This window comes from Chionomys nivalis, chromosome 4 (assembly GCF_950005125.1).
Source record: "Chionomys nivalis chromosome 4, mChiNiv1.1, whole genome shotgun sequence".
NCBI lineage: Eukaryota > Metazoa > Chordata > Mammalia > Rodentia > Cricetidae > Chionomys > Chionomys nivalis.
The window spans coordinates 22,199,445-22,212,818 of record NC_080089.1 but is presented as its reverse complement, the minus strand read 5'-3'; the positions used below and the strand labels follow the sequence as shown (position 1 = coordinate 22,212,818).

The window sequence follows — 13,374 nt, the reverse complement described above, 5'->3', positions numbered from 1 at the left end:
ACCAAAAGCTAAGGTTTGTGGGATAAGAACTTTCCCAGAAGACGGTGTGGCACAGGAGGTCAGGGTGTCTATCTCCTCAAGAGGTGTCTGTAGCAACATCAGACCTGAGCATCTTCACTGGGGTACAGTACCACATGTCAGTGAGGGCACATCAAAGAATGATATATCTGCTTTGCATTGGGTATCTTCTCTTGTTGGTTTTGATTTCCTAAAGGTTTCAGTCTCTTGGAATTGTCTATGTTAGATGACTTTGTCTAACTATTAATAGACAGCCAACCACCAGTCTAGGCAGGGTCACTCACAAGATCTGGAGGCAGACTCAAGTGTTGAAATTTCTATACCTTCTCAGGTGATCCTTATATACAACCTGGAATGAGTGGTGGGTTGAAAACGATTCTTCCTTGTGTTTCCTTTGCTACAGAAAAGTTCAATCTAGTTACTAGATTCCACCTACCACGTGAGGTAGACACACGCCATTGTTAAGAGACACGGTGCAATGGCGTCTTCATTATGAAGAAATCTGTTTTGATTGGTCTCTTAAGTAAAAGACATGCATCACTTGTCCCTCAATTACACAAATATATTAATATAAAATCTACAAAAATGTATAATTGACCTACAAACATAATGTGCCCACAGTTAAAGTCAGCAAATGTTATGATCAATTTTAAGTGATGTTCTCTAAACAACCTAAAAATAATCCAAACAAAAATGTTTTCACATGTAAAGTAATGGTTTTAAGAGAAAATTATTGAAGCAAATACATATGATAAACAGAGAAAATAAGCAATGTATCCTTGGATTTTTACTGTAAAAACCCTGCTCCAGGTACCCGGCATACCAGAAACAAAGCTTCCTCGGCAATGCCTAGCCATTTGGACAACACCCTCAAGGTGATTGTGGCAAAAAGAAGCTGTGTGAGTGGCACACATGATGTCTTTGAGATGGCCAGCTGACAGCGTCTTTGAGATGGCCAACTGGACTAGTGAACTAACAGGATATAATTAAGTATTCTTCTATTAACAATAACACAATGTTCTCTGCATACATAATTAAATGTAATAGCCACAGTGGCTTTCTGTATTCATAAAGCATGCTTGTGAGTGATTTGTGTGTCTTATCTCACATAATCTTCACAGCTATGGGAAATGAGGACCAACATACCGCATCCTACAAGACAGAAAAACCACAGTGCTGAGAGCTGAGCACTTCTTCCTGAAGTCACTAATTAAAAGGGAGAGAAGTGGAACTAAACTGCTCTCTGCCAAAACCCAGGGCCTGGGTCGTTATGCAACAGTAATTAAATCATGAATAACTTTATAAATAAAAGGTTCCCATTTTACACTTTAGAACTGCACCGCAGAGAAAGTAAACAATACGCAACCCTGCCAAGGCAGTGGGCACCAGGGCTGAAACCAGCCCTCAGGAGCATCGTGTGAGCACGAGAGCGACAACTCCCTGTAGTAATAACAAACTGTTGGGGAAGGAGCAGACAGCCTGACTCTGCTGGCAGAATGATGGCAGCTTAGACAGCAATCACACAATCTCACATTGTTACAAGAGGGTGTGCATCTGGGTCAGATGAACAACCGTGATAGCTCCCACATCAGATTTATTGAATCCAACAATGGTCGAGGCACTTTCAAAGCACAAATCAAAGAGATATGACAAAAATAACTACAGTAACAAAGAATAGTTGTTTGTGAGCCAAAAAGTGAATTAAAGACTTGGCTAAATCATAAACCTCATATTTTTAAAGGAAAATAATTGTAGAATATTAAGGAGAAAATATAAAATGTTAATACAAGAACTTTCCATGCCATTTTCTGATTCTAAAGAAATAATATATAATCCTTGGGAAATATAATACCAAATGTTTACCCTAGGTATATAAATACGCCTGCCAGGCCAGGTATGAACAAGCACTCTGCCTGTTGCCTGGAACAGATGGTCACGCATCATGCACACATACTCAAGGTAGCCACATCTTCATTCATTTGGAACGGATGGAAAAATTTTCTCAATTAACTGGATTTATTATGATGGAAACTTTACTGGGTATATATCTTGGCTGCTGCTGTTAGAAAAGGCCATAAGGAGAGATTTACAGCAGAAATTTGTATAGAGACTATCAGACAGGATCAGGAAATCATACTGTCTGCTGTGTAAGTCTGGCACATGTCATGTGACCTGGGATGCCATGGTCTCTCTTCTACTTTTACCATGGCACTAAAGAAGAGGTGTGATCAAGGCATGGTTAAGGGAAGAAACTTTCCAGAAGTCGCGTCATCACCTCAAGGTGGCTGGTGCAGATGGAAGCCTAGAAAGCGTGTGGGAGGGAAAGGTGTGTCCAACAGGGACGACTCCCGCAAGACGATGAGGACGAAGACATGGACAGCGTTATCTGCCCTGGGCAATGCAGTGAGATCCTTGAGTGTGGCACGGCTGTGTCTGAACAAAGCCATCACACAGAACTAAAACAGCCCCGTCCACAGACGTATAGGTCACTCCTGCACCTCTGCAATTACTTCTTTCTTAAGTGTTTGATTTCTTGCCATTAATGCCTTTCCAGAAGGGTCTGTGATTGGGGAGGGGAAGGGAGGCTGGGGAAAGACCACCCTTGTTTCCAATGGCAACAATCCAAAAAAACTTAGCTTAGGAAAGAGTTCTAAGATGGGGCTTGCTTCAGCCTCACCAAAGATCTCCACACTTGGGCCACCCGCTGGGCCAGTGTAAGCGAACACAATTGCTAAAGCCTCCTACCTTGTTAAGCTTCTCCAAGGACAGCAAGCTATAATCTGAGTAAACAGAAACTTGGTCCAAGTTTTGACTAAATGAATCGCCAAGATCCACAACTTTTCCTGGCTTCTAAGGTCTGGACAGTGATAAATATTTCCAGCTTAATAACGTGCTGACCGATTACCACACTTTAAGTGCCTTAAGAACACGCCACATTTGAGTTCTCGCTCTAAACTCTACAGTGACAATATCGAACCTCTTAGCCAAAACTACATCATTCATGTCCTACTTTTCCAGATTATCAATTTGTCATTACTCTATAGTCTCTTCATTTCACATTTTCTTGCCATAAATGCATCCATTTAAAGCTAATGTCATAGCAGATAAATGCCTGAGAATTCTTTTAAACACACATGTAATCATAATAAAAGAATGATTGTTAATATACATGTACATCTCCAATATCCCTTCACAATCCATACATGACGCTACAGTCAACTGACTGGCTTATAACTGGATGACAATAAGACAACTTGAAAGTCTTATAAAGAAAACTTTGTAAGTGACAACCTTCATGAGACTTTTATGTCTCATAAAGAAAACTTATTTCCAGAAAAAGGAGCCCATATCGTGCTATGCTCTTAAGGAAGGGATGAGAAAAGTCTAACACCTTTTCATTTATATATATGATTTATTTCTATAAATGTAATTATAGCTTTTATATTTGAAGGGAACAACAAAGGTTTTCTATTCGCTATCAAAATTGAAGAAAATGGATGGATTTTAAGCATTTATTTTCCATGTCAATAAACACAGGAAAACAGCAGTGGCAAGAGCAATGAAATACACACTGTTGCCTGCACTCTGAAGTCTAATGCTGGTACCATACCTTCACTGTGATGGAAGGAACAGAGTCGGCTCCAACTTCAACATTAGTGGCTTGCTGCAAACACAGAATTGAGAAAAGTTTTCCAACTGACTTCAACAGTAGTAAAACCAAGTGAATATATTGGGTGAAACAGATATTCCCCACCGTCACGAGGAAACTAGCTGAAGGGTCAGTCATTCTAACGACAGTCTAAGAATCCTGAGGACATTTTGGAAATGTTCACATGTAGGAAAGCATGAATGGTATTAAACCCCACTCATCAAAAAGGAAAACGGGGGGGGGGGGTGTTTGGAGAGATGGTTCAGTGGTTAAGAGCATTCATTGCCTGCTCTTCCAAAGGTCCTGAGTTCAATTCCCGGCAACCACATGGTGGCTCACAACCATCTGTAATGAGGTCTGGTGCCCTCTTCTGGTCTGCAGACAGACTACTGTATACATAATAAGTAAATAAATATTAAAAAAAAAAAAGGAAAGAAGGGTTAGGCAACCTTGTTCACTTGAATGTTGAAAGTATCAATGCTACTAACTAGTTCTTTTTATGGACAAATCTCTCCTAGTAATTCCCATAGAAACATTATGCTACAATATTATGTGAAAAGCCACTTTATTCAGGTTAATATTTTGTACATAATATATGTAACTAAGATTATAATGACTGTGAACAATAAATAAATAAAATCTATTGTGCATTTTATTTGAACTTTTATATAAAACCAATAACTACTTCTAAATAGAGATCATTATGATGCCATGGGCATCTGAAGAATTAAGAGCTGAGAAATTCATATTCTACCCACAGCTCCACAGGACATCACGTTAGACCCCCATAAAGCTGTTCCCTGAGGAAGACGAGCTAGTGGAGATCGTCTCCACTACAAAAGACCTATTCCAATAGAAAAATTTACTTGATTTCAGAGATTTGCACTTGTAAAATAGTGATTCAAATAAATATGAACCCAAGCTTTCTGCTCTAGCACTATGTTACCCACAGGCAGGAAATAACTTCACATTTGCCCACAGATCTGGAAGGAAGCATCTTCTGTTTCCTTTTCAACCCTTGTCTAAACAGCTAGACATTTCAAGGACAGTAGTATCTGGGGAATATAAGGAATAGCCAGAGAAGTGACTGAAAGAAGACACCATGGCTCCTCAGCCACATAAATAAACTGTCAGGCTAATGTTTTCCAGTAAAGTAAGTATGATAGTCTAAAAGTTCTTAAGAAAAAAAAAATGCCAGCCAAGGCTACACATAGGAACCTTGCCTTGCCTAATATATATATATATTAAGACAAAGGAAATGAAGCAGGAAGTACAGCAAGACAGAGGAAATGAAGCAGGAAGTTCAGCAAGACAGAGGAAATGAAGCAGGAAGTTCAGCAAGACAGAGGAAATGAAGAAGGAAAGCAACATCAATTAAGAAGAAACAGCAACCGAAGTTATCAATCACGGAACATACATTACAACATGTAGACCAAACTGTTCCTAAAGACAGAAAGAGAACTGCTCATTCCAAATAGTCTATGTTCCAGAGAGAGAACCTAGAAACAATTCTATGAGGTGCCAACATAGGAGAAAGGAGACATTTTCATAGTAAGAAAATGTGTAAATATCCATCAGCTAACTAAGTTCCTCTCACTACACCCTTCAGGTAGGGTGAAAAATGGTGTCCGCGGGAGGGCAAGCGTTTCATACAGGGGCTCTGCTGTGAGAGGGAGCTGGGCCAATGTTTCTTTCATACTGTGTTCCTGCCGCTTTTAACTGCACCTAATGTACTACACCATAGCAACATTAACATGATTTTTACCATAATTTGAGTTGGCTGGTCATACAAAAGTTTATCTTTGAAGGCTCTGACAACCACTTGTTATGTTATGCTATGATACTTAAATAGCAAACACATTTCCAAGGCAAAATTACATGATGATATCAAAGCTAAATGCAGAAAGTGTCCAAGTTCAGGCACTAAACTGATCAAGTTTGGACAGAGATACATATAAACTTAATGGATTCCATACAGACCTCAAGCAATGTGACATAATTATACACAGAGAAGTGCTCTGTGGAAGAGTAAACAAGGATATGAAGGAATAGTCCCTTTCGGCCTTCCTGTTTCTCCATTTTAATCAGTCTCAGAGCAACAGACAGACAGCACCCAATGCACAGCAAGTCCGAAGGGTGTGGCCGTGAGCGAGATGAGTGGTGGGGTATGGGAGGAGATGGTGGAAGTGATGTTGGAAAAACAAAGGGTAAGTCATGATAATGGCACTGGTAACAATTCAACAAAGCCCATTCCAGCAGAGGGCAAAACAGTTTCTGGACCAGATATCTGTGTGTGCTACACGCTCACCCTCATTGCTATCTGTGTGTGCTACACGCTCACCCTCATTGCTATCTGTGTGTGCTACACGCTCACCCTCATTGCTGTCTGTGTGTGCTACACGCTCACCCTCATTGCTATCTGTGTGTGCTACACGCTCACCCTCATTGCTATCTGTGTGTGCTACACGCTCACCCTCATTGCTATCTGTGTGCGCTACACGCTCACCCTCATTGCTATCTGTGTGTGCTACACTCTTGCGTCATTACTCCAGTGACCTATAAAAGACTATAAATCATCAAACCTGGATATGGACTGCTCCAAAGCATTACCTCATTAACCTTTTTTTTCCCCAAGTGTTACTAATTCTTACTTTATATGTATGGGTTTGTTTTTTTGTTTTTTGGGTTTTTTGTGTTTTTGGTTTGTTTTTTTTCTGCCTGTTTGTATACAATGCTTGTGTGCCTGATCCACAGAGGCCAGATGAGGATACGAGATCCCCTGGAAATGGAGTTAAATATAGTAATGAGCTGCCTGCTGGGTGGTGAGAACCAACATGGGGCTTCTGAAAAAGCAGTTAGTGTTCTTAACAACTGAGCCATCTCTCCAGCCCCACCTCATTGACTTTCTAAAAGATCAAGGAGGCATGTTCAGTAATACAGTACTGAAAAGGTTTAAGAAACTTTCTGCCCCTCACCTCTCACTCCTTTTGTAAACAAATACTTCTAAAACACTTATTTCTGGCACTAAGAAAACAAGAATGGTTCTCACCTAGAACAATGAGTTGTTGTCAATCTGTGGGGGTCACATGACCCTTTCACAGGGTCACATATCAGATAGCCTGAATATCAGATATTTATATTACAATTCATAATAGTAGCAAAATTACAGTTATGAAGAAGCAAAGATCTAATTTTATGGTTGGGGGTGACCACTACATGAAGAACTGTCCTAAAGAGTAGCAGTATTTATTAGAAGGTGGAGAACCACTGATCTAGAAAGTAACAAACTCTGAAATGTGTTATCATTTCATAAGTTCCTACCAAGGAGCCCAGAATTTAAAGCAATTTGAGCACAATTCAGAATGTAAAAGTATACCTACAGACACAGAATCAAGGCTGGAAGAGACCACTGCAGAGACTTTCAAATCATCTTCTCTTTCAGTCATGGGCCAAACACCTGTAATTAAAAAATATATCTAATCATAAAGTAAAATTGCTGTATACAGTTTATAACAAAAACCAAATTGCAAACACTCATGAGTTGAAGATATAATGAATTAGAGTATAAAAAGTTTATGGTAATTCTTCCCCCAATAACACTTTGAACAAAAATTGTTTTCCTCCAGTACGACCTAAGCACTGAGCTGATAAGCACCCAGGACTGGGAATTGCAGTCTCTCCCTGCTGGCAAAAGCTGAACTGGTACAGCCCGCTGGAAGGAAAGTAGGCCGCGACTATCAGGATGCAAAGTGTAAAGGTCCTCTGACAGCAACTGCACACCCAAGAACTCACCGTGCACATGCGCACCCAAGGAGGGGCTCTGGTATTAATAATCGATAACACCTAAAACGACTTATGTATGTCTATGTATCTTTACAAGATGATTAAATATAATATGAATGTCTATATTATCCAAAGGTCCAGAGCAGTAAGAATTTCATTAACCCATGTAAACTGGCATGAAATAACTCAGATATACCTCTTAATATTTTAAACAACAAGATGTACATCTAACATGAACTTATCTGTGTAAAAGGTATTCATAAGACTTCATATTTTTAAGAAATCCTCAAAACTCAATAAAGCTTGTAGCCAAAGACTGGAACTAGGTTCTATAGTCAAAGAGATTTGCTTTCCATGTTTATCCTTTCAGCAATGTCTGAACTATTTTACCACATGCATATACCATATACACATACAGATACCCCCACATATATACATATACCAATATACATACATATACCACAAACACATGCATATACCATATACACATACAGATACCCCCACATATATACATATACCAATATACATACATATACCACAAACACATGCATATACCATATACACATACAGATACCCCCACATATATACACATACCAATATACATACATATACCACAAACACATGCATATACCATATACACATACAGATACCCCCACACATATACATATACCAATATACATACATATACCACAAACACATACATATACCATATACACATACAGATACCCCCACATATATACACATACCAATATACATACATATACCACAAACACATGCATATACCATATACACATACAGATACCCCCACACATATATACATATACCAATATACATACATATACCACAAACACATACATATACCATATACACATACAGATACCCCCACATATATACACATACCAATATACATACATATACCACAAACACATGCATATACCATATACACATACAGATACCCCCACATATATACACATACCAATACACATACAAATACCACAAACACATACATATACCATATACACATACAGATACCCCCACATATATACACATACCAATATACATAAATATACCACAAACACATACATATACCATATACACATACAGATACCCCCACATATATACACATACCAATATACATACATATACCACAAACACATGCATATACCATATACACATACAGATACCCCCACATATATACACATACCAATATACATACATATACCACAAACACATGCATATACCATATACACATACAGATACCCCCACATATATACATATACCAATATACAAACATATACCACAAACACATACATATACCATATACACATACAGATACCCCCACATATATACATATACCAATATACATACATATACCACAAACACATGCATATACCATATACACATACAGATACCCCCACATATATACATATACCAATATACATACATATACCACAAACACATGCATATACCATATACACATACAGATACCCCCACACATATATACACATACCAATATACATACAAATACCACAAACACATACATATACCATATACACATACAGATACCCCCACATATATACATATACCAATATACATACAAATACCACAAACACATACATATACCATATACACATACAGATACCCCCACATATATACATATACCAATATACATACATATACCACAAACACATGCATATACCATATACACATACAGATACCCCCACACATATATACACATACCAATATACATACAAATACCACAAACACATACATATACCATATACACATACAGATACCCCCACATATATACATATACCAATATACATACATATACCACAAACACATACATATACCATATACACATACAGATACCCCCACATATATACATATACCAATATACATAAATATACCACAAACACATACATATACCATATACACATACAGATACCCCCACATATATACATATACCAATATACATACATATACCACAAACACATGCATATACCATATACACATACAGATACCCCCACACATATATACATATACCAATATACATACATATACCACAAACACATACATATACCATATACACATACAGATACCCCCACATATATACATATACCAATATACATAAATATACCACAAACACATACATATACCATATACACATACAGACACCCCCACATATATACATATACCAATATACATACATATACCACAAACACATACATATACCATATACACATACAGATACCCCCACATATATACATATACCAATATACATACATATACCACAAACACATACATATACCACATGCACATACCACAAACACATACATATGGTTTAGCTAGGGTTTGACTGTGTCCCTCAAAGTCCATCTCTTTGAAACTTGGACTCAGGTTCTACAGTGTTAAGGAATGGCAAGATCTTTAAAGGTAGGAGATCCTTCAGTTACTGAAGGCACTGCCCTCAGAAGAAACGGATGCATCATTCCTGTGACCCCAGTTAGTTCTCACAGAGGCTAACCTAGCCCCCCCTTCTTCCTGTGTCCCTGATTTATGATGTACATTTTCCCTCACGCATACTTCTGCCCCTACACAATGCCAACTTATCTGAAGTATTACTAAATACAGGCCTGGCTTGGATTCATGCTCTTGAATCTCTTACAACTGTTAACTAAATAAAACTTTCCTTCATAAATACTTAGCTGAAAGCCTTTTGTAATAACAGAAAGTAGAGTGACAATTCATACTATTGCCCTAATTTTCAATGTTTATGTTGTACAAACAAATATTACAAAAGCAAGTTATTCTAAATAAGAAACAAATATTTATACATATTAATAAAATGCATACATATTTATATATATATATATATTCACACATATATGTGCTTAAATAATGTATTTTAAGTATTAGATATATGTACATACAAGTTCATACATATCAGATAATTGACTGAGAAGCTAACATCCACTCTTCCCTCATTTCTCTTTGTGGCCAAGCACTATTTTTGTGGAAGTGTTCAACTTCCCACAGAAAGATTCCTCTCCTGGCTCCCGGGTTAAATTTAATCATGGTAGTTGTTTTGGGTGTGAACACAGCTCTAAAAATCATCACTGATGGTATTGGGGTGGGCAGGGGAGACATATGCTTTTATGAAAGCTGTTTCTGAAATTCTATCTCCACACAATGCCTAGAGCATCTTTGGCTCCCAGGATCTCTAAAAAGGGAAGATCAATGCACTGAGGATGGAGGATTAAAAACAGAGGGGCACAAGGGAGACACTGTCAACTCCCGTGTCTCACAGCAGGATGTCCTTTAGCCACCATGAGGTGGCTCTGTCACTACAGCAAAGTCTGGAAAGGACATTCTAGACCTAGTAAGAATCTAAAAGGCAATCTGTTGGCCATTTAAGAACCAGTCTTCGCTTCTTCACTAAAGAAGCTCAATTTTGTCCAGAACAGCCATCAGCAAACCCCACTAAACTGGCCGGCCTGTTTCGCAGATTGGAAGAGCCATTGAGATAAAAGCTGCTCAGGGTGTGGCTTCCAGGAAAGCTCCTTTGGGGGCTGACTTGGCTGCAGATGTGAGGCAGAGGTTCCACAAGCATTCCTGAACCAAGACATGATCTGGAATAGAAGAATCAAAATTCCTGAAGAAGTGTGGCGCCAACCCTGTACTGCCGACTACCTGGCTTCTTTTCCATGAGAAACAAACAGACCTCTCTCTGCTTTCTGAGCTGCTGTATTTCAGCCCTCTGTTCCATGTACCCACACACAACCGGGAATGAACAAACCAAGTTCAACTGTTCCTAGCCCTTGGAGATAGCAGAAAGTAAGCCGGCCCACACACATTCCAAATGGGATACAGACATATTTGTCTTGCCCATGTCTGCACTCTGTACTTGTCTGAAAGCACACTGTTGGTACCTCTCTTACATGCCACACCCAGGGCTTCACGGGTACACTAGGTAAAGAGTGTGTGATCAGGTGCTTATGTCATACGGAAACTCCATCTCTTGAAAGTTTCCACTGAAAGACACTGGTGACTCTTCCTCATGGAAACACTTGGCAGAATTCACACTAGCACTCTGAATTTCAAAAGTTTCACCACATGCATAGAAAATATTGCTATAATTTCATGCTTGTAACAACATATATTCCTGATATAAGTTACACACATAAAATCAGCTTCAAAAATTTTATTACAGTAGACATATACACCATGTGTGCAACAAAATATCTCCTTTACATTAGCTTTAGGTTTTACCGCAGCCCCTTCTTAGAAAAAGCTTTAAGTATGGAATATAGCCTGTAACACAATGCACATTTTTTAAGTTAAAGGATGCCTTCATCAAACCCCTACCGCTGGGGCTCAGGGAGCTAAGCAGAAGAGGAGGCAGAGTGGTCATAGAGCCAGAGAAGATGGAAGATGCCAAGGAAACAGTGTCTTCCAGACACACACACATGAATTCACAGAGACTGTGGCAGCATGCACAGGGTGCTGTGGTAGCATGAAGTGGGTCCACACGAGTCCAAGCCAGATGAAGTCCCAACACCAAGACAGGGAAGTAGACACAAGCTCCCGGCCCTAACCAAGAAGCTGTGTTCAATTGACAACCACTTGCAAAGGAAACAGTTTTCTCCAATGGAGTCTCACCGGGTATATAAACCTAAGGGTAAACCCACGCCTAGCTGAAGACAGCCAATACAAAATGAACTCGATAGTATTTTTGTAGAAATTTTGTTTCATATTTCTTTGTTTGGGCATCTTTTACTGGTATTTTTTATATATTATGGTTTCCAATTCTGTGTTTGTATGGGTTTCAGAGTGTGTGTGTGTGTGTGTGAGTGTGTGTGTGTGTGTGTGTGATTCTCGTATTGTTTTTCTTTGCTTTGTTTTTGTTTTTCATTATGGTTTGCTGACTTTTTTATTTGCCTATTTGTTATTGTAATGAGAGAGGGAGAGAAGGCATGGAGTTGGGTGGGTAGAGATAAGGAGAGGATATGGGAGGAGATGGGGGAGAGAAAACTGGGATCAAAACATATTGTATGAAACAACTTTTTCATTTTTAAATATTTATTCAACAAATTTATTTTTTAAAATGCCACTGTACAAAAGTATCATTAAAATGAATAATGAGGTCATCCAGGACTTCAGCATCCTGACTTTCCATGATCTATAATGAAATAATATGTCATTTCCTATCATTAAAAGTATTTAGGTGAACAGGTATATCAAACTTTCACAAAGGAACAGAATACTAAATATTCTTTATGTCTGGAAATAAAATAAAGCAAATAAATAAATAAAGCAAAATCTTCTATTTCTTAAAAACTTTCTCTTTGTTTCTTTTTTAGAAATAAAACCAAACAGGGGTAGCACGAAAGTACAGAGAAGTTCAAACATTAACAGATACTGAGGGTATGTAAAAAATTAACTTTCATCAAAGTCTGTGGGTGCATTCCTAGCTTAAGTAGTATAATCTAGAGTAGCCGCGGTAACCATCACGGCAGACAGCGGCCGGCTCTAGAGAGAGAGGATAGAGGATGCAGGTGCTGTCAGGGGGAAGTGGGGAAACGGGAGCGGTGATTAAACTAGGGGGTTAGGAAGGTGGGTACTATGGGGGTGTTAGATAATGCTAAGGATATTTGAAAAAGCTATTGCTTTATCCTGACATGAAAATAAATATGTAATGAATGTAAATGTGTGCATACATGTATATACAGTTTGGATGCAGTCCAAGCAATTGTGGTGATGATGCTGGCCGCAGGAAGTGCAGACAGTGTAGCAAAAAGCCACGCCAGGCATGGGAAGCCTCTCCTGAGCTGTGGGAGATCCAAAGTATGAAGACAGAAAAAGGTTACCACCATGGCCCTGGACTGCCTTCCAGAACTTGAAAGTTAGACACTATTTCTTAG

General features: G+C 38.7%; 1 protein-coding gene across 3 annotated transcripts in view; it reads right to left on the bottom strand.

The window, feature by feature from the left end:
- Bbs9 (Bardet-Biedl syndrome 9) overlaps positions 1-13,374 on the bottom strand; it is a 426,177-nt gene that overhangs the window by 228,941 nt on the left and 183,862 nt on the right. For all 3 annotated transcript variants that reach the window (XM_057766969.1, XM_057766971.1, XM_057766970.1), the window contains exons 11-12: positions 7,048-7,124; positions 3,629-3,682 (exon numbers count right to left, since the gene is read on the bottom strand). In XM_057766969.1, coding sequence (XP_057622952.1) covers positions 3,629-3,682; positions 7,048-7,124 — 131 coding nt within the window. The remainder of the gene's footprint in view (positions 1-3,628; positions 3,683-7,047; positions 7,125-13,374) is intronic.